Raw genomic sequence first — 21,287 nt, 5'->3', positions numbered from 1 at the left:
AAATTTTAAAAAATTTTGATTTTTACATTTTTTTTTGGGGGAATTTCATATAAAAAAAAGTGAAAAATATTGTTGTTTTTGCAAAAATTACGCTCTTTTTTTGTTTATAGCGCGTGATCAAAAAATCGCACAGGTGATCAAATACCACCAAAAGAAAGCTCTGTTTGTGGGAAAAAAAGGACGTGAAATTCGTTTAGGTACAGCGTCGCACGACCGCGCGATTGTCCGTTAAAGTCACGCAGTAAAAAATCGCAAAATAACCCCTGGTCTTTTAGCAGGAAAATCCTCCGGTGGTAAAGTGGTTAAAAAATGCCTGGATTCTTTCCTGGGTGTACTTAATGTAAATGGGTATTAATATTTATAGGTAAAGTTGATCCAGGGAATATCTCGGGGGATCAGGAAGGAATTTTTTCCCCTGCTGTAGCAAATTGGATCATGCTTTGCTGGGGTTTTTTGCCTTCCTCTGGATCAACTGCGGTTATAGGATTGTATATATGGGATTGTATGGTTGGGTTTTCTTTACTGTTTTATTTATTTTTTGCTGTTTTTTTTATTGGTTGAGCAAGATGGTCTTTTTTCAACCTGACTAACTATGTAACATTTGTGGTTACTTTTACTTTTGGTTACTTGGACTCCCGGGCTGCTGAGTATCTCTTTATTAAAAGTCTGCAGCTACAGTATTTGTAGCTGCCGACTTTTATTTATTTAATATTTTAATAGCTGGAGTTCCTCTTTTACCACTTTGCCGCTGCTCACTAGAGCTGTACTGTGGCAAAGTGGCTCTTGTAGGTCTGACGACGTAGACATACGTCGGCATACCCTCCCCCTTCTAGGCGGCGCGCGCGCGCCGCCGGAGGCGCGCTCCCGCTGTATTCAGTCACAGCGGGAGTTGGGCCAGGGGAGGAGCAGTGGCGATTGCCGCTGCTCTTCCCCGATCGTCTGGGAATCCAGTGTGGAGATCCGCCCGCCTGTGTAAACACAAGCGGGCCGAACTCCTAAGTGACAGGCAGGGTCAGATTGCAGGGTTCAGCATAGCTGAACCCTGGATCTGTCCTTGTGTCACACAGTCACCTCCCCCCACACACGTTAGTAAGCACCAGGCATACATTAACCCCTCCCTCTCCAATAAAATTAACCCCTTCACTGCCAGTGTCATTTTTACAGTAACAGTGCATATTTATAGCACTGATTACTGCAGTAATGTCACTGGTACCCCCAAAAGTGTCAAAAATGTCAGTCAAGGGTCCGATCTGTCCGCTGCAATGTCGCAGTCCCGCAAAAAAAATCGCAGATCGCCGCCATTACTCGTTAAAAAAAAAAACACCAAAAATCTTTCCCTTAGTTAGTAAACGCAATAACTTTTGCGCAAACCAATCAAAATACGCTTATTGTGATTTTTTTTTTTTTACCAAACATATGTAGCATAAAACAAATTGGCCAAAAATTTTTTTGGGGGGGGGGGGGGATTTCATATAAAAAAATTTGAAAAATATTGTTATTTTTTCAAAATGTACGTTTTTTTTTTTGTTTATAGCGCAGAAAGTAAAAATCGCACAGGTGATCAAATACCACCAAAAGAAAGCTCTATTTGTGGGAAAAATAGGACGTCAATTTCATTTGGGTACGACGTCGCACGACCGCGCAATTGTCAGTTAAATTCGCACAGTGCCGAATCGCAAAAAGTGGCCCAGACGTAAGACAGCAAAATCCTCCGGTGGTAAAGTGGTTAAGTTTATGTTTCTATGTTAAAAAATGACTCGTACACAGTATAACCGTATGAGCTATAGGTCCACTATCTTTATTTAGTAATAACATATTTTGCACAATGTGGTATGTACTAAAATGGTAAAACTTCTCTTTTAAAGTAATGTAGAGAATGGCAATAGAAGAGGCACAGAACACTTTTTGTACAGGCTCGTTGGCTTGTTTTTTGCCCCCTTATCCAGCTAAAATGCCAGATATCCAATGGGTTACACATAGATTATACTGCCTCTGTCATCTAATAAAGCTTTAGCTTGTTTAAAAAAAAAAAAAAACTTTCTAGAAAGAGCTGGTGAATTCTGCAAGCAGCAGAGAGAGACGTACATGGGAGGCTGGGAGCTGATCTCTATATATGAACAGGAGGGGATGGACTGGTGAACGCTTAGAGGGGATCAGAGTTTCTATATCCAGTGCAGCGGACTAGCTCTGTGCATTCCAGTCCTACTGACAGAAGTGATATGGGGAAAGATTATTATTCGATTTTGGGCATTGAGAAGGGGGCTTCGGAGGAGGACATCAAAAAGGCTTACAGAAAGCAAGCTCTGAAGTGGCACCCAGACAAAAACAAGTCAGCCCACGCCGAGGAAAAGTTCAAGGAGATTGCCGAAGCCTACGAGGTGCTAAGTGACCCCAAGAAGCGAGAGATCTATGACCAGTATGGAGAGGAAGGTATGCATTTTATCAGCATCTTCTAACATCCAAGCTTGTGGTACAGCTAACTATCTGCTCTACAGAACAGCATGGCATGGATGGAGTTAATGTGTGTGTAAGGATAAATTATTTTATAAAAGTATTCGGCTTGTTAGACACAGTCCATGTTGGGCGAAAGCTTCTCCGGACACAAATGGTCAGAGCTTGAAGGGTTAATGGCCAAGCGATTATGAGCACTCTCCATCTGGGAAGTTCTCGGAAAATTCCTGCTGTCAATAAGCATACACTCCCGTTACTACATAGGAAAGGGAACTGTCCCCTTGCCATGTGTGATCTGTGCCATCAGGGTTGTAGCTAAAACATTTTGATGGAGTTCTGGTAGTGGGTGATCCAGGGGATGCCCAGGGTCCTCTAAAGAGATTGGTAATATCTGCCTTAAGATTTTTACCGGATACTTTGTAACCAGGGTGTCTAGACTTCACCAATCTTCACTATGGTGTCTCGGATTGTAGACTTCACCATGATGTCTTAGATTGTAGTCTTTACCAATCTTCCCCATAGTGCCTCAGATTGTAGACTTCACCAATCTTCCCCATAGTGCCTCAGATTGTAGTCTTCACCAATCTTCACTATGGTGTCTCAGATTGTAGACTTCACCATGATGTCTTAGAGTGTAGTCTTTACCAATCTTCCCCATAGTGCCTCAGATTGTAGACTTCACCAATCTTCCCCATAGTGCCTCAGATTGTAGTCTTCACCAATCTTCACTATGGTGTCTCAGATTGTAGACTTCACCATGATGTCTTAGAGTGTAGTCTTTACCAATCTTTACCATAGTGCCTCAGATTGTAGACTTCACCAATCTTCCCCATAGTGCCTCAGATTGTAGACTTCACCAATCTTCCCCATAGTGCCTCAGATTGTAGACTTCACCAAGCTTCCCCATAGTGCCTCAGATTGTAGACTTCACCAATCTTTACCATGGTGTCTCAGATTGAAGACTTCACAAATCTTCCCCATAGTGCCTCAGATTGTAGACTTCACCAAATTTTCTCCATAGTGTCTCAGATTGTAGAATTCACCAATCTTTACCATGGTACCTCAGATTGTAGACATCACCAATCTTTACCATGGTGTCTCAGATTGAAGACTTTACCAATCTTCCACATAGTGCCTCAGATTGTAGACTTCACCAATCTTTACAATCTTACCATGGTGTCTCAGATTGAAGACTTTACCAATCTTCACCATAGTGCCTCAGATTGTAGACTTCACCAATCTTCCCCATAGTGCCTCAGATTGTAGTCTTCACCAATCTTCACTATGGTGTCTCAGATTGTAGACTTCACCATGATGTCTTAGAGTGTAGTCTTTACCAATCTTTACCATAGTGCCTCAGATTGTAGACTTCACCAATCTTCCCCATAGTGCCTCAGATTGTAGACTTCACCAATCTTCCCCATAGTGCCTCAGATTGTAGACTTCACCAATCTTTACCATGGTGTCTCAGATTGAAGACTTCACCAATCTTCCCCATAGTGCCTCAGATTGTAGACTTCACCAAATTTTCTCCATAGTGTCTCAGATTGTAGAATTCACCAATCTTTACCATGGTACCTCAGATTGTAGACATCACCAATCTTTACCATGGTGTCTCAGATTGAAGACTTTACCAATCTTCCACATAGTGCCTCAGATTGTAGACTTCACCAATCTTTACAATCTTACCATGGTGTCTCAGATTGAAGACTTTACCAATCTTCACCATAGTGCCTCAGATTGTAGACTTCACCAATCTTTACCATGGTGTCTCAGATTGAAGACTTTACCAATCTTCACCATAGTGTCTCAGATTGAAGACTTTACCAATCTTCACCATAGTTTCTCAGATTGTATACTTCACCAGTATTCACCATAGTGTCTCAGATTGTAGACTTCACCAATCTTCACCATAGTGCCTCAGATTGTAGACTTCACCAATCTTCCCCATAGTGCCTCAGATTGTAGACTTCACCAATCTTCACCATGGGGTCCCAGATTGTAGACTTCACCAATCTTTACCATGGTGTCTCAGATTGTAGACTTCACCAATCTTCACTATAGTGCCTCAGATTGTAGACTTCACCAATCTTTACCATGGTGTCTCAGATTGTAGACTTCACCAATCTTTACCATGATGTCTCTGATAGTAAGCTTCACCAATCTTCACCAATCTTCACCATGGTATCTCAGATTGTAGACTTCACCAATTTTCACCATAATTTCTCAGATTGTAGTCTTCACCGATCTTCACCATGGTGCTTCAGATTGTAGACTTCACCAATTTTCACCATAATGTCTCAGATTGTAGACTTCACCAATCTGACCCAATGCCCAAAATTGGTAAGCAATGAAGAATTTGCACTTTAAACTACCTATGTTCCAAAGAAAATAACTCTTGCGAAGGCAGAGACACCCACGCATGAAGCTTTTTAGCTCCCGGGGATGTGATGGCTGTGCGTCAGTAGAAAGTGTGTGAGACTGGTTGGCACACTTCTGAAATGTCAGATGGCACTTCAGAATTTATCAAAGCAGCTGCTGCGATCAGTCAAAGGGTGGTCAGCAATGTAGCAGAGCAATAGTTTGCAGCCAACCTTTGAAATTGAAGATAACCTCTGGACAGTGTGCGAACAGTGCTGGTGAGGAGGAAAGCAGTGTATTCCATAGCGATATATTGACATCACTAATGATGTACCATATCTAAAGGAGGATAGCATGTCATGGGGTAGATCAAGCAATGGAAGAAGATGCTACTGAAGCACAGAAGCAATGGGTGATGTCATTTTTACAGTATACAGTATATACTGTGTTTGTACTGTATGCATCTGTGTATACACACACACACACAATTTGTGTGCACTAAATGTCTTTGCAAACCCAGATATTACCTTGTAAAAATATCATTGTGCTGTACTTAGCCTTTTCAGAGAACAGAGCTGTGGGAACAACAGACCATCTACTACAGGGGGGTGGATACAAGACCAGTCACCCTGCACAAGAAGGAAGAGCAGTCTGTATTACAGAAGGCACCTGCACAGAGGCTGGATTTCACACTGGATTACTGCACAGATCTGGAGGAAATACATAAAGCTCACAAAGCTGTTAGTAAGAATACACATGACCCTTGCATTTTTGACAATATTTGCTTTTCCTGGATTTCTGCTTTAAAGCTCAACTTTACTTTAAAGTTGAACTCTGAGATAAGCAAATATTGTCCAAATATAAGAGTCCTGTGTATTCTTATTGGAATCTTGGTGAGGTTTGGGTATCTCTTCCAATTCCGCGCCGGAATCCAGTCTGAAACTCTCCCTCTGTGCAGGAACTTCCTCATTGGTGTATGCAGGGGGTGTGCCAGGTGTGCCTGGGTACACCCTAATCACCCAGTGCAGTGCAGATTCCTCCTATTGTCCAGGGCCCACTGCCCTACTGACACCGTCTGTGTTTTTATAAATTATTAAATGTTTGTTCTCATTTATTTTTAACAGTGTGTGTGTCGGTTTGTATATATTTATATATATATATATATATATACATATACATATACATACATATACTATATATACACAAACACACACACATATATTTGAGCTTTGGGGTGCACACCCTAACGCAATAGGCTGCGCACACCTATGAACTTCCTGTATTAAAGACCTGTTACTGCTGCTCTCTCTCCTTGTGCAGGGTGACTGGTCTTGTCTCCGCCCATTTCTGTAGTAGGTGACCTGTTGGGTCCTTACCATAGCTCTGCTCTCTGCAAAGGCTAAGTACAGCATGGTGACCATGTCACTGCAACTTTTACAAGGTAATATCTGGGTTTGCAAAAGGTGCAAACAAAGTGGCATTATATTCTTTGTGGCAATTGTGGAATAGATTTAAATGAAAGTTGTTTTTTTTGTGCCCGGAGCTCAGCTTTAAAGCTGAAGTATAGGCGAAAACTTTATTGGGGCATTAGCTACATAACAATAAGGTACCCCTAAGGATGGGCGCCCCACTGGTGACTAATACTTCTCTTTTGCAAAATGTTACCTCTGGCGGAGATGTCATTGCTGAAGTTCCAGCAGTAAACCTGACACTCGTGGCTGTGCAGCTCCTCCATTCATAAACCATCTTGTGTTCTTGTTAAAGAATGCAAGGAGTACTGTGATTGGACAAAGGGCAAATGAACATCATGTTCTGGTAGAAAGGTCCAAAACAATCCAGCGCACAAACCAAGAAACTTCACATAATGTTTTGGCAAGTGATGTTTTCCTCGATGCTGCCCTCCCCACACTGGGCACTGTAAAAAACACACACCAATACCCATTTATTAACATTAACCATTAATTAAAAGCAAAATAATATTATACTCACAGACATAGATAAAATCAGGCTTATTGGACACAACTCCAGCAGGTAGGCCAGGTCTCCTCATCCAATGCAACACATTTGAGAGGCCGACGCGTTTCGGAGGACAAGCCACTTCCTCAGAGTTAGACAGGAAAAATCAAGAAAAGAATGTGTGATGTTCCCCCTCAAATCTATACCAGACCCTTAGCTGAGTGTTCAGCCTGGGGGGCCAGTAAAGGGGGGGGGGGGTTGCCCCATCCCCCTAACCATACCAGGCCATGTGCCCTCAACTTGGGGGTGTACCTTACCAAAACACCTTGTCCTCATGTTGGCAAGGACAAGGGCCTCTTCCCTACAACCCTGGCAAGGTTCTTGTGGGGGTCTGGGGGCTTAGCAGAATCTGCAAGCCGTCCCCCCAAATGTGAGTGAGTAAGGGGTCCATAGACTGTCGGTGTGCAAAAACTTTGGGAAAAATTGGCATTTTAGGAAGATGTAGAGTGAATAATTGGACTAGTCAATAGAATTTGCGCACCTCAGCACACTATGAAGCACCAGTTCTGTTGCACACATTTTTTTTTATTCTGGTGGGAGGTCCTTTTACTGGCGATATCAGACGTCTATTAGACATTTAAAACTTTCTCTGACTGATATGCATGTACAGTAGGGCTAGTTTAAATGTAAGTCTAATTAAAGTGACACTAAATTCTAGTTAAAAAACTCTATTCAAGTATGAATTCTTAACCAATAAAAGCCCCTTCTATTGCTCTCAGCCTCCTCCAAATCTCCAGATTCCTTTTATTTTTTTGAGCTGTGATCTGACCCGCAGGGATGTGCAAACTGGGGCCCTCCAGCTGTTGCAAAACTACAAGTCCCATCATGTCTCTGCCTCTGGGTGTCATGCTTGTGGGTGTCAGAGTCTTGCTAAGCCTCATGGGACTTGTAGTTCTGCAACATCTAGCGGGCCACAGTTTGCATATCCCAGTGCTAGAGAGTGGTCATTCTCCATGGCCCCATTGTAAGGAATGTAGCCACCCTCTCCTACTCGCTCCTGAGATGCACTATGGGATTTGTAGTGCACCTAGAGCAGTGCACACGACCATAACTAACCTGCACTGCTTGTTCCAAACAAACAGAGAGGGGGAAAGGAGAGGGCTGGGAGCTCAATTAGGACTTTAGAACATGCCTCCTAATTTTTTGACATGGGAAGGAGGGACACCTATTAGCAAAAGTATGTAGGCATAGGACACACCCCCTGTGCTTTGTGAATGGTCCCACAGTTTTGTGAATGGTCTAACGGGTGGGATTTGGAGAGGGGGTGGACTTCCAGCTCAGATTGCCGCGGCACAGTTGACCAGAAGTGGGAGCGGGTACCTGTCAAAGCCAGGTACTACCCCCAAAAAAAATGCCCAATGGGGGGGGGGGGGGGGGGGTTTGATGCAAACAAGCGGAACCTCCCCTTTTGGGTGAAGTTACTCTTTAAGCAGTAGATGTGTAAGGATTATTTCATAAGGCTATTGTTTAGTGTATCTTTAACCACTTCAATACCAGGCACTTTCACCCCCTTCCTGCCCAGGCCAATTTTCAGCTTTTAGCCCTGTTGTATTTTGAATGACAATTGGGCGGTCATGCAACACTGTACCTAAACCAAATTTATGTAATTTTTCCCCACAAATAGAGCTTTCTTTTGGTGGTATTTGATCACCGCAAGGTTTTTTCTTTTTTGCTAAACAAATAAAAATAGACCGAAAAGTTTGAAAGAAAAAACGTTTTTTTTGTTTGTTATACAATTTTGTAAATAGATATGTTTTTTCCTGCACTGATGAGCACTGATGAGGCCGCACTGACAGGCACTGATGGGGTGGCACTGATGGGGTGGCACTGATGGGATGGCACTGATATGCAGCATTGGTGGGCACTGATAGGCCGCATTGCGGGGCATTGATAGGCGGCATTGATGGGAAATGATAGGTGGTACTGATGGGCACTGATAGGCGGCACTGATGGGCACTGATAGGCGGCACTGATCTAAATCTGATGGGTGACACTGATGGGCACTAATGGGCACTGATAAGCGGCACTGGTGGGCAATAATGGACACTGGTGGGCGGCACTGATAGATGGCAATGATGGGCACTGGTGGGCAGCACTGATAGATGGCAATGATGGGCAGCACTGATGGGGAGGGCACTGGAGGTCTCCCTGAGCCCTTATTGCCATCCCTGGTGGCCATGGTGGGCATCCCTGGGGTCATGGGTGGGCATCCCTCGTGATTCTAGTGGCACCCCCCCCCCACGGGTCTGCACTGGCAATCAATGCTCTGATTACCAGTGCAGACCCCCCCCCCCCCCTGTCAGGAGAGCTGCAGATCAGCTCTCCTCTACTCATGCCTGTCAGCACGAACTGAGGAAAGCGGATCAATGGCTCTTCCTATTTACTATGTGACCAGCTGTGATTGGACACAGCTGGTCACATGGTAAAGAGCCTAAGTCAGTAGGCTCCTTACCGAGATAAGAGATGCGGTGAGTGACACGGCGCATCACCGATCACAGCTCTGCGCGCCCCCCTGGGGGCGCCTAGAGCACATTATCCTGCCGCCGTCATATGACATCCGGTTAGGATAATGTAACCACCTTCCCGCCGTCATTTGCCTATAGGGCCAGCGGGAAGTGGTTAACCCATTATAGTTACATAGTTAGTCAGGTTGAAAAAAGACACAAGTCCATCTGGCTTGACCAATAAAAAACAAAAAAAAACAGTAAAGAAAACCCAACCATACAATCCTATAACCGCAGTTGATCCAGAGAAAGGCGAATAAACCCCAGCAAAGCGTGATCCAATTTTCTCCAGCAGGGGAAAAATATTCCTTCCTGATCCCCTGAGAGGCAATCGGATATTCCCTGGATCAACTTTACCTATAAATATTAGCACCCACTTATATTATGTACACCCAGGAAAAAATCCAGGCATTTTTTAAAGTAATCTAGTGAGCTGGCCAGAACCACCTCTGGAGGGAGTCTATTCCACATTTTCACAGCTCTTACAGTGAAGAAACCTTTCCGTATTTGAAGATAAAATCTGTTTTCCTCCAGGTGTAAAGAGTGCCCCCTTGTCCTCTGTGTTGACCTTAAGGCTCCGTTCACATCTAGGCGTTTTGGGGCGTTTTTGGGGCGTTTTTCTGCTCTAGGATCAGCTCTCAAAACGCCCAACAAGACAAATCCTATTCATTTCAATGGCCCCTGTTCACATCTGAGCGTTTTGACGCTGTATACAAAACGCCCAACGCTCAAAAAAGTACATGAGCTTCTTTTTGGGCAGATTACAGGCGTTTTCCATTGATCTGTATTCAATCTAAAAACGCCTGCACAAAAATCGCGGTAAAAATCGCGGTAAAATCGCGGTAAAAACGCAGCAAAAATCGCGGTAAAATCGCGGTAAAAAAACGCGCGAAAAACGCTACGCTCAGGTGTGAATGTAGCCTAAAGTTCACTATATGGACCCCTTATGTATTTTTACATGGTGATCATATCCCCCCTTAATCTCCTCTTCTCAAGAGAGAACAAATTCAGTTCCTCTAATCTTTTCTCATAGCTGAGCTCCTCCATGCCTCTTATCAGTTTGGTTTCCCTTCTCTGCACTTTCTCCAGTTCCCTGATATCCTTTTTAAGAACTGGTCCCCAAAACTGAACTGCATATTCCAGATGAGGTCTTACTAATGATTTGTACAGCTTTTTATGGATTGTAGGAGGATACAGGAGCAGCTGGATGAAACTCCCACAAACACAGGGAGAACACACAAACTCCATGCATCTGGAGTCTATGGCGGGAGTAAAAGGGCCCCTAAGCACCCCATTACAATACCCATAGGGATGATGTCACCACTCCTATATAATACATGCATGAACTTCCTTCCTTTGGCTCTGAGCCCAGGAGACTAGGAATGCAGATGATGAGGTCATAAAATTCCAGGACTAATAGCTGTAATTGCAGGCAGCAGTGTTGTGCCAAGGAGTTGCATCTAAGAAATATCCAAATTAAGCTTGAAGAAAGCACAGTCACTGTCCTAGGAATGGCGATTTCTGCCAGCAGGCTGTGCTTGAATAGCATACAGTTCAGATCACATTTTTTTTTTTTTTTAGTGGACCAGTCATTAAAACATACACTTTAATACACACCTAATGAATCATTAGGAAATACACTACATAATTAAAAGTATTGGGATGCCTGCCTTTACACGCACATAAACTTTAATGGCATCCCAGTCTTAGTCCGTAGGGTTCAATATTGATTTGGTCCACCCTTTGCAGCTTTAACATCTTCAACTCTTCTAGGAAGGCTGTCCACAAGGTTTAGGAGTGTGTCTATGGAAATGTTTGACCATTCTTCCAGAAGTGCATTTGTGAGGTCAGGCATTGATGTGGACAAGAAGGCCTGGCTCGAAGTTTCTTCACCCCAAACTCGCTCATCCATGTCTTTATGGACCTTGGTTTGTGCAGTGGTGCACAGTCATGTTGGAACAGGAAGGGTCTGTCTCTCCCTGCATTCATGGGACAGAGGCAGCAGCAGGAGCCGTTGGCTGCTGCCAGTAAAACTCTGTGAGGAGGGAGCGGGGGGGCGGGGCTGAGCTATGCTGTGTATGTCTATGGATGCACAAAACCTCAGAAGTTCACCCTCAGGTGCACCCCATAAAAAGCGGCTTCCTATGGTGGTGCACAGAAAAGAGGTGGAGCTGAAAGCTCCAGTTGGGGACCCCAAAAGAGGAAGTTTGGGGCTGCTCTGTGCAATATCACTGCACAGAGCAGGTAAAGCTGGATACACACTATACAACTTTTGTTGTCAGATTTCCTTTAGATTTACCTTTTCTATGTAGTGGAAGGGCCTGCCTGATTACATACAAATTGAAAGTGTTTAGGTTTGACCTCATATTATATGGTTTTGGTAAGTCTGAAGGAAAAAATCTAAAGACAATTGTATAGTGTGTATGGCCCATTAGTATACTATGGGGGGGATTTACTAGAACTGGTGCATGAATCTGGTGCAGCTGTACATAGTAACCAATCAGCTTCCAACTTCAGCTTCCTCAATTAGCCCTGGTTCCCACCAGTGTGGCTTTGAAATCACCATTGGTAAAAGTATTTTTTAAGGGGATTACATACATCTAAACTTATTAAAATGAATGTAACTCCACTTTAAGGTTGAATCAAGAAAATAGTCCATCCAGTTCACCCTGTGTAGGTGTGTGTGTCAGTGACGATATTAATTTCCAATATCCCTGTATATTGTGTGACTTTGGTCCAAATGCGATGAGTTCAGCCATATAATCTGTATGGCTGAACTCGCAAACGCACAGACATTGCATGTGATTTACAGAGCAGTGCGCTGCGAATCACATGCGATGTCTGACATCGCTATAGTGTGGACCGGCACTGACAGTGAAAAACCCCATGTCTATGCCTTTACCATGCACTGCAGCATGGTGCAATGTAAAATGCAACCGGATCTTAAGGCCACTTTCACACAGGCGGACCGTTCAGATCCGCCTGTTCGTTTTTTTGGAGGATCTGAACGGTCCCCCCATGCATTCCTATGGGGCATCGGATGTCAGCGGAGACATGTCCGCTGAAATTCCGACCCGATCCGATCCGTCAAATCTGGACGGATGGAAACCCTATTTTCCATCCGTCCAGCGGATCGGATGGGATCGGATGAGAAAGGACCGACGGTCCGTTCCCATCCGATTTCCCCCATAGAGATGCATGGGGAACTGACAGCTGTGTCTCTGCACACAGCGTGGAGACACAGCTGTCATCCTTCTGCTCAGCGGGGGATCGGCGGATCGATCCCCCGCTGAGAAAAGCGGAGTCCGTTTGACGGACACAGTGTGTGAAAGAGCCCTAATGATTTTTTATCTTTTTTTTTTTTTTTGGAACACACCAACGCAACTCATTGGTATAAAAAAAAAAAGTAGGACATAAGGCCCCTTTCACAGGGGGAATCCAATCCTCCTGTCAGTTTTTCAGGCGGACCTGATCGGATGCTCCATGCATCCCTATGGGGCAGTGGATGTCAGCGGAGACATCTCTGCTGACACCCGCTGCTTTCCGATTCCAATCCTGTCCGTGAAATCCGGACGGACGGAAACCCTATTTTCCATCCGTCTGGAGGATCGGATCGGATGAGAACAGACAGACAGTCTATTCTCATCCGATCTCCCATAGAGGAGAGCGGGGATCTGACAGCTCCGCACACAGAGCAGAGACAGAGCTGTCATCTGCATGCTCAGCGGGGATTGGCGGATCGATCCCCGCTGAGCAGAATGGACTCTGTTCCGTGTGAAAGGAGCCTAAGGCTTTTCGCCTTGTTCTTGCACAGGGACATGCAGCCCAACGCTGCTTTTGTGAACAAGCCCTAAGATCTGCTTGCCCTGCCCTTGTCGTTAGTCTGATGATCTTTTTTTTTTTTAACTACCTTCAAAGAATGTACTAAGCAAATATTACACAATGGCTTCTTCTCAGTACTTCCCTCCTGCTTTACCATGTGTTGCTTGTCCTGCTTCATAAACTTTGGAACCATCTATACAGCAGCAGCTTGCTAATCAGGAATCATTTATTTTATGTTGCACTTCAGACAGCTCAGCGATTGCTTTGCAAAGCCCTTACATATTTACCTTGCACACAGGGAGCTGCAGAAAAAGCTTCACTCAGTTGATGCTTCTGGAATGCAACCGTCCATCAGAGCCACCCACTCACTGTTTATTCTAGGAAATGCCAGGACCGAAGCCACTTGTTCCATTTTGTCTGTAGCCTTGCAGTCATAGTCAGCCAGATGTATGAAACTCAAAATAAAAAAGACCCCCAACTCACTCCTATCACATTGTACTAGGCACCCTGCAATGCATTTACATACCTTTACCATCACTCTCCCCACTTAGATACTTGTTCCGGGGACTTGTTTAACCACTTCTGGACCGGAAGGATTTGCCCCCCTTAATGACCAGGCCATATTTTGCGATTCAGCAACGCGTCATTTTAACGCACAATTGCACGGTTTTGCGACGCTGTACCCCAATAAAATTGATGTCCTTTTTTCCCACAAATAGAGCTTTCTTTTGGTGGTATTTGATCACCTGTGCGATTTTTATTTTTTGCGCTATAAACAAAAAAAGAGCAACAATTCTGAAAAAGAAAAAACATTATTTTTCACATTCTGCTATATAACATTCCCAAAAAAAAAAAAAAAAAAAAAAAAAAAAAAAAAAATAAGATTTTTTTTAACATTTTAGGCCAATTTGTTTTCTGCTACATATTTTTGGTTAAAAAAAAAAATCACAATAAGCGTATTTTGATTGGTTTGCGCCAATCAAGTTATCGCGTCTACTAACTATGGGATTTATGTCATTTTTATTGTTTTTTTCTTGTTTACTAGTAATGGCGGCGATCTGCGTTTTTTTGCGGTACTGCGACATTGCGGCGGACAGATCGGACCCCTAACTGACATTTTTTACACTTTTGGGGGGGGGGGGGGACCAGTGACATTACTACAGTAATCAGTGCTAAAAATATGCACTGTTACTATAATAATGACACTGACAGGGAAGGGGTTAACACTGTGGATGATCAAAGGGTTAAATGTGTAATGTGTAAGGGGCGTGTTACTAACTGTATGGGGGGTAGGGCTTGTGAAATGATCATAGAGACCTGTGATCCTATATAGAAGGATCACAGGAGCTCTGTAATCATTCCAGAGAGAAGAACGGTCATCTGTGTTTACAACAGCTGACCGTTCTTCTCTCTCAGGGGGGAGCGATCGCGGGTGTCAGGCGGCAATCGGAGCCGCCTGCCCCGTGCATCGGAGTCCCCGCTGACGAGCGGGGGCGGGAGCGTGCTGCCAGCAGCGCGCGCTCGCCCCCTAGCTGCAGACGCTATGGACGTATACCTACGTCTGTTCGCTCAGGAGGGCCACCCTGCTGCAGTATAACTGCGGCGGACGGTTGGGAAGCTATTAAGTTGGCAGCTCAGAACTCCCACTAAAATCTGTTTTTGACGCCCCAAACCTGGAGCTGAGAGGTGCATTAAAGAGGTTGTACACTCATTTAAAAAAATGTTTTTTTTTTTAGAAGCTGCAAGAGAAAGACATAATGAGCTAGTATGCTTCGCATACTAGCTCATTATGAAATACTTACCTTAGAACGAGCCCCCGCCGTGCCGCTCTCTTACCTGTATGACGGGCGACATGACATGTCGCCCGTCTTCCGGGATCGCGGCATCCGGTCATCTGATTGGCCGGAGCCGCGGTGACGTCACTCCCGCGCACGCGCACGGGAGCCGACGGTCACGGCACGGGGCTCTGAAGGAACGGCACGATCAGCCGTTCCTTCAGAGCGCATGCGCCAGTGACGTCACTGGCTGCATTAAAGGTAAATATCTCCTAAACGGTGTAAGTTTAGGAGATATTTACAGTACCTATAGGTAAGCCTTATCATAGGCTTACCTATAGGTACAACTTCCTGAGGAGGGTTTACTTCCTCTTTAAGGCCCGTACACACGATACGAAAATCGGAAGTAAAATTTCATCCAAAAATTTCATCCAAAAAGCCGACTTTCGGATCGTTAGTATAGTGGTTTCGACAGCCGATTACGAATTTTCGGACAACAACAATTGGATGCGCAGGCTATAAAATTTTTATCGTTTGTGAACACAAAGTCCGATTTTCATTTAATTAGTACAGTTTTCGTCCAAAAAAAATCATAAGAGCAAGACTAGACATGCTCAGAAACGAAAGAATACATGCAAAACAATTCAACACATGACATCACTTCTGAAGTTGAATTCTGTCATACGAGAATTTTCGTATGAAAGTAACCTCTTCACTTTCCATATGAGACTAGCATGCAACAATAATCTGATCGTTTGTACGAGGATTAAGGCTCGGTTCACACTTATGCGATGCGGGAAGGCTACGAATTCGCAGCCTGTTCCCGCATCGCAAACGCACCCTTGGCAGTTCACACTGCCATATGCGATACGCTGGGGGTGACAATGTAATCTCAACGACACCCTCAGTTTGATCGCATATCGCAGTGCGATCTTTACAGTTCGCACAGGATCGGATCGCACAAGTGTGAACCACTGTGCGATCCGATCCTGATGCGGCTCAAAAAAAGGGTCATGTGCGACTTTACTGCAGGTGCAGTGCGAATTTAGCCATACAAAGTGTATGGCTGAATTTGCACCGCACACCCGATCGCATATAATGAAGGAGCAGTGCGCTCCGATATTATATGCGATCACCGCAGCCGCACATATGTGAACCACCGGCACTTAGGCCCTGTTCACACCTGGGCGTATTTCAGCTCATAAAAGGCTCATCTCTGAAGTCTCAAAATGCCCAACAAGCGAAATCCCATTCATTTCAATGGCCACTGTTCACATCTGAGCGTTTTGTCTCCAGAAGCAAAACACCCGAAAGCTCAAAAAAGTACACAAGCTTCTTTTTTGGCAGATTAAGTTTTTTGTTAGATGTCAATGCCTGCCTCCAAACACCTGCAAAAAATGCCTAAACAAAAACCCCAAAAAATGCCTGAATAAAACCCCAAAAACCGCCTGAAAACAATATGCTCAGGTGTGAATGGAGCCTTATGCCCCGTACACACGTGCAGATTATCTGAAGACTTTTGTCTGCAGACTTACCTTTTCTATGTAGTACAAGGGCCTGCCGGATTGCATACAAATTGAAAGTGTTTAGGTTTGACCTCATATTATATGGTTTTGGTAAGTCTGCAGACAAAAGTCTGCAGATAATCTGCACGTGTGTATGGGGCAATAGGGTCTAGTTTATACTTGCGTTTGGAGAGTGATAAAAACAGGCAGTTAGGTTGGGTTTTTACCATCCCCCAAATCTGCCCCCCCTAAGATGCAAAGGCTACCATACAGGGGTATACACATGCCATGGTAAAAATGATCCCCCCTGTCACGTTCGATGAGCAGTATTGAATTTATACTTTAAAGCGGTTGTAAACCCTAAAAAAAAAAAAAAAAACCTGCAAGACAAAGGCATAATGAGCTAGTATGCATCGCATACTAGCCCATTATGTGTAACTTACCTTAGAACGAAGCCCCGACACGGACCCCCGGACATCGCTGCGGGCGCTGCCATGATCCCTCGCCGTCTCTTCTGGGTTCGGCGGCTCCGGCGCGGTGATTGGCCGGAAGAGACGGCTCCGGCCAATCATTGCGGTGATTTTCTGGCAAGCTCCCGGCAAACATAATTGAAGGTCCCCCCGGACCTTCAGAGCGCATGCGCTGCTCGCGCGAGCGGCTGCATGCACTGCAAATATCTCCTAAACTGTGTCGGTTTAGGAGATATTATTTGTACCTACAGGTAAGCCTTATTATAGGCTTACCTGTAGGTAAAAGTGTCAAAAAGCGGGATACTACCACTTTAACATTGACGCGCAGTAATCACACCACTATCCACCAATGTAAACCACTAATTATTAAATTGGAACTTTACTCTCCCAATCAACATTGATTATTTGTGTAGCAGGTTTTCCAGGCCTGTGGCCTGATGTGGGTCTGCCATTGTTACCGGTTACCTCTCCAGCCCATGTGAGCTGCGACCCTGGGTGTGAGAACTGAGACATGGACAACTCCAGCATCTTGGTTTTGTGGTTTTTATTGTAGAAAAGGGGATGGGAGAAGGGAATGAGTGGGATACTCCTTTAGGCTTAACTAGTTACACTTGAGACTTAATCCTAGAAAAATGCCCGTTGGCGCTTCCTTGACGCCAGCTGGCGCCAGCCAACGCTCCTTAACACTGAGAACACACTGTAGCTTGATAGAAGTGCTGGATCCTCGACAATAAGTCCAGAAGACCCAAGACTGTGAATTGTAGAATTACTGACACTGCTGTACTGCAAATTCACTGAATACTTTCCTCCTGCCTTGCACTGGCTTGAGGTAGTACATTGTAGATTTCTGTAAAGCTGCAACTCTCAACTCACACACTCTGTACAATTCAGGGCCCAACTGCAGGTGCCCCCTTTAACCTTGAACTCTTCGGGGTTCACTGACTATGTACCCCCCTCTGTAACTTCAGGGTCCTCAACCTAGATACCCCCTTTCTGCTAGCTGGCACTGGATCCCAGAACCTCTTCCAGAGTGGTCCCCTCTGACTCTGGCAGACCCCCAGGGGCAATCCTCAGTACTCACGACCTGTGTAGGCTTTCCTGGGACTGGACCCCTCTCACGCTCTGCAGGTTCTCGGCACACCGGATCCCCTCAGCTCAGCTCAGCTCAGCACTCTCTGGATTCTCAGGTGACACCCCGAGACATCCTCTTCCTCAGGCAGGAGGAGAGACAGCCGTACTCTCCCTCCTGGGACTCTTCTCCTGCCAAAGACACCGTGCCACGCACTTCCCCCAAACTTATACCCACTCCCAGAATCCTTTGCAGCCTAATCTGCCTTCTTTGGTAGTTACAAGTTGGGATGTGTCCCCTGATAGGGCTCACCACACTGCCCTATGAGAAGCCTCTCACAGGAGCCAGTGGGGATACTTTTCCCCTCAGCAGGCACATCTGGAAGCCCTGACACCCTAACCAAATAAATCACAGCCCTGCTGTTAGGCAGACAAGGCCCAATATAAATTTACCTAGCACCTACCTGTAGGGTGCTACATTTGTAATCCTCATGCTGCTAGCATTAGCAAATAGATAGGAAACTATATCATGTTAATGTAGCACTGTCCCCGTAGGGCTTGCTGTGTGGGACCCACAGAAAGATGATCAGGACTGCTCTGTGCAAAACCATTGCACAGAGCAGGTAAGTATAATGTGTTTTTTTTTTCTTTAATAATTATTTATTATTGAGCCTCTAGAACCACTTTAAAGCGGAGTTCCGGGCACAAAATCGATCTTTTTTTTTTGTGCCCGTCCGCTAGTTTTCCATCACCTGAAAAGGAATTGGATAGTTAGGTTCTTTTTTTTTTTTTTTTTTTTTTTACTCACCTTGTAATTGAAGATCGAAAATACTCACCTCAGGGTACTTCCTCCCTCAGCGCCGCGGCTCCGCCGTCACTTCCTGTCTCACGATGATTCCTGGGAGCTGAACGTCATCGCTCCCAGGAATCAATGCGACGGCACCGGCCCCGCTCGTCACTTCCGGGGCGACGTCGCATTCCCCTGCTAAACAGCTTCTGGGCATGCCCAGAAGCTGTGGAGGAATGCGGCGCCGCACCGGAAGTGACGAGAGGGGGCGGTGCAGGCGCATTCTGGGAGAAGAGGACGCGGAAGAAGACACAGAAGAGGACCGCGCCGGCTTCAGCTGCCCACAAGAGAGATGGCAACGCTGTGGAAGAAATTTTATAAGTGAGTATTTCATCTTGCAGGTAAGTGCGAACTGGGACAGATCAGAGGCTAGCCATTGTGGAATGTACTAGCCCTGACTGTCCCGGGGGTATGTTTATTGAAAAATAGTTTCTGTGCCCGGAACTCCGCTTTAAACATGGAAACATGGATAGATGGGGGAGTTTGCTTTGAATTTTACAAAATAATTAAACAGTGTTTTTGGTTTGTGATGCTCAGATGCAGTATTGTTCTGCTTTAATATTGTAGTAAAAATATTCATACTTGTTATTTTTAGGGCTTAAAGGAGGACCCAATGCACAAAATGGACATGGAGGAAACTTTCACTACACGTTCCACGGAGATCCTCATGCCACATTTGCTGCATTCTTTGGAGGAGCAAACCCTTTTGAAATGTTTTTCGGGAGGCGAATGGGTGGGGGCCGGGAAGATGAGGACATGGAGCTGGACGGCGATCCATTTAACTCATTTGCTAGCTTCGGCATGAATGGTTTTCCGAGAGAGAAGAACCAGGTGGGGAACCAGATTAGGCGTAAGCAGGACCCACCGATCATTCATGAGCTCAGGGTGTCTCTGGAAGAGATTTATCATGGGTGCACTAAAAGGATGAGAATCTCCAGGAAGAGACTGAACCCCGATGGAAGAAGTGTGAGGGCTGAGGACAAGATCCTTACTATTGAGATTAAAAAGGGGTGGAAAGAAGGCACCAAAATCACATTCCCCAAGGAGGGAGATGAGATGCCAATGACCATTCCTGCCGATGTAGTCTTTGTTATTAAAGACAAACCCCACACCCATTTTAAGAGGGATGGTTCCAACATTATCTGCCCTTTACAGATCAACCTGAAAGAGGTAAGACTTTGCTTTGACTCCATTCTGACGTTTTATACTTCAAAACATTTTACTGTGAACAGCGTGAAAAAAAAATGATCCTATCCTTGCTTCACGTAGGGCCCGTATACATTTTGGGTAGCCCTCTTCAGAGTGGAATTTGCCCTTTCAGAAGGGCGTTTGACAGGCGGTGAGATGGCATTATGTCACTCCTCACTGCCTATTTTAACCCTGTAAAGCCAGCACAACCATTCTGCTATCATGTGCATTGTGTGGTTGCGATGAATGCAGTGAGCAGCATTGCCCTCCAAACCTGACTAGGGGTTAATTTTTGCTGTTTTGTAATGCCATCACGGCCAAAGCATTGTGGCCGCTGCTGCATCCATAAAACCCCGTACAGCTGCCTTTGCAGCCACCTGTTTCTACTGCTCCCCAAACGCAAGTGTAAATCAGTCCCAGGTGAGTCGCTAGCCCAATTCATATCAGAGATTCTAGCACAACTGTCTTCTTTCTGCCTGTGAAAGTAAATGTAAACGAGAAAGGAACTGTATTCCCAGGATGTTCAAGTCCAGGGGTCTCCAAGCTTTCTAAACAAAGGGCCAGTGGGAGTAAAAAATGCCCCAGTGTTAGTGGGAAAAGACTACTGTATGTCTCAAGCTTGGTGATCAGTCGGATTTTAAAAAATTACATAACGCCTTTGCCCAGTTGGTGGAGGAATGGTGCCCCATCATTGGTATCATTGGAAGGTATAGTGCCCCATCATTTGTATCAGTTGGAGGATTAGTGCCCCATCATTGGTGTCAGTGGGAGGAATAGTGCCCCATCATTGGTGTCAGTGGGAGGAATAGTGCCCCATCATTGGTGTCAGTGGGAGGAATAGTGCCCTATCGTTGGTATCAGTGGGAGGAATAGTGCACCATCATTGGTATCAGTGGGAGGAATAGGGCCCCGTCATTGGTATCAGTAGGAGGAATAGTGCCCCATCATTGGTGTCAGTGGGAGGAATAGTGCCCCATCATTGGTGTCAGTGGGAGGAATAGTGCCCCATCATTGGTATCAGTGGGAAGAATAGTGTCCCGTCATTGGTATCAGTGGGAGGAATAGTGCCCCATTATTGGTGTGAGTGGGAGGAATAGTGCCCCATCATTGGTGTCAGTGGGAGGAATAATGCCCCATCATTGGTGTCAGTGAGAGGAATAGTGCCCCATCATTGGTATCAGTGGGAGGAATAGTACCCGATCATTGGTATCAGTGGGAGGAATAGTGCCCCATCATTGGTATCAGTAGGAGGAATAGTGCCCCATCATTGGTGTCAGTGG

At 45.2% G+C, this 21,287-nt stretch overlaps 1 protein-coding gene across 1 annotated transcript in view; it reads left to right on the top strand.

Moving 5' to 3' along the window:
* The first annotated feature begins 1,975 nt into the window (after positions 1-1,975).
* Positions 1,976-21,287, top strand: part of DNAJB4 (DnaJ heat shock protein family (Hsp40) member B4) — a 33,466-nt gene continuing 14,154 nt past the window's right edge. The window contains exons 1-2 of the mRNA XM_082265329.1: positions 1,976-2,430; positions 19,415-19,989. Of these exons, the coding sequence (XP_082121455.1) occupies positions 2,220-2,430; positions 19,415-19,989 (786 nt within the window). The 5' untranslated portion in view covers positions 1,976-2,219. The remainder of the gene's footprint in view (positions 2,431-19,414; positions 19,990-21,287) is intronic.

Source organism: Pelophylax lessonae (genome assembly GCF_965119305.1).
Source record: "Pelophylax lessonae genome assembly, chromosome: 8".
NCBI lineage: Eukaryota > Metazoa > Chordata > Amphibia > Anura > Ranidae > Pelophylax > Pelophylax lessonae.
Note: the sequence above shows the minus strand (reverse complement) of the source record. Positions and strands in the feature narration are given on the sequence as shown.